Here is a 1299-nt window from a genome sequence, read left to right on the forward strand (position 1 = left end):
ACCCAGCCATGTCGGCGTGCATCAGCTGCTTCTGCTTGTGCAGAGCCACACCAGTCGTTCACCTAACGCTTCTTCTCCTTTCTCTCTGTTTCTCCATTTCCTCATCTTGCTCTAATGGCAATTGCCAGGTATCTGGGTTCCTGATCTCTGCCATTTTCTCATGTTTGTCGTTATGCGAGTGATCTAAAAATTGGGTGGGATTTACTTTTTCAGGCACTGGATTCGTGTTCGACGGCCACCGACTGTGCCCCAGGTTTGTACTGCGGTAACTGCCCAGCCTCTGGGAAAACTCAACCAATCTGCACAAGAGGCCAAGCCACCATTCCTACTTCTGTTGTGAGATTTCCCCTGATGGGTTCTTATAAATGTCCAAAATTTTTATTGGGCTTCTCCAGATTTGTGAACTTGATTATGGGTTTGTGTAAATTTGGTAACTTGATCATGGGTTTTGCTTCAAAGTATGCACCTTTGATCTTGATGATGTGATTCTTGAAAATTTTCGGTACCGGTGGCGGTTTCTTCTTGTTATAGCTGCTTTCACTTTCTGTGTTATTGATTATATGGTGAAGAAATCTGTGTATGTGTAGATCAATGGATTGCCTTTCAACAAGTATACTTGGCTGGTGACACACAATTCCTTCAGCATCGTAGATGCTCCACCTTTGCCAGGCTCCCAAAGGCTCACATTTTACAATCAAGAAGACAGTGTTACGAATCAGCTGAGAGTATGTTCTTATTATCCTTCATACAAGTTCAAATTTCCATTTGGCTCTTTATAAACGGAAAGAAAATTAGAAGGAAAAAGGAAAAGGGAAATGCCCAAGCTTCAGGTAGGAGAGATAAGAAGCCAATTGGCAGATAGTTATGTCAATTAAGTAAGCGTTTCTTTTTTTCACCAGACTCGGACCAAGTTTTTATTGAAAAAACAGGCTCTAAAAAAGAGTTCAACCAACCAGGAGAAGAAATCTAAACATAAGAAGGAGCAACATTAGAGGCACAGACATTAACTCGGTTAGGAGAGTAAGTTCTGTTCTAATATGATGTGTGTTTGTGTGTTACTTGTTGCAGAATGGAGTTAGAGGCCTAATGCTGGATATGTATGACTTCAACAACGATATCTGGCTCTGCCATTCATTTCGGGGGCAATGTTTCAACTTTACTGCCTTTGTAAATTACCTCCAGCTAGCTTTTTGAATCGAATCTTTAGCTTTCTGCATGACTTGTTTGGTGATTCGAACAGTTTGTTTTTTTTTTAATCAGCAACCTGCAATTGACACACTGAAGGAAGTGGAGGCATTC

The 1299-nt window shown here is 41.2% G+C and overlaps 1 protein-coding gene across 1 annotated transcript in view; it reads left to right on the forward strand.

The window, feature by feature from the left end:
* The first annotated feature begins 8 nt into the window (after positions 1–8).
* LOC104827235 (PI-PLC X domain-containing protein At5g67130-like) overlaps positions 9–1299 on the forward strand; it is a 2718-nt gene continuing 1427 nt past the window's right edge. The window contains exons 1-5 of the mRNA XM_010560376.1: positions 9–128; positions 214–336; positions 588–725; positions 1069–1167; positions 1261–1294. Coding sequence (XP_010558678.1) covers positions 9–128; positions 214–336; positions 588–725; positions 1069–1167; positions 1261–1294 — 514 coding nt within the window. The remainder of the gene's footprint in view (positions 129–213; positions 337–587; positions 726–1068; positions 1168–1260; positions 1295–1299) is intronic.

This window comes from Tarenaya hassleriana, unplaced genomic scaffold (genome assembly GCF_000463585.1).
Source record: "Tarenaya hassleriana unplaced genomic scaffold, ASM46358v1 Cleome10, whole genome shotgun sequence".
Taxonomy (NCBI): domain Eukaryota; kingdom Viridiplantae; phylum Streptophyta; class Magnoliopsida; order Brassicales; family Cleomaceae; genus Tarenaya; species Tarenaya hassleriana.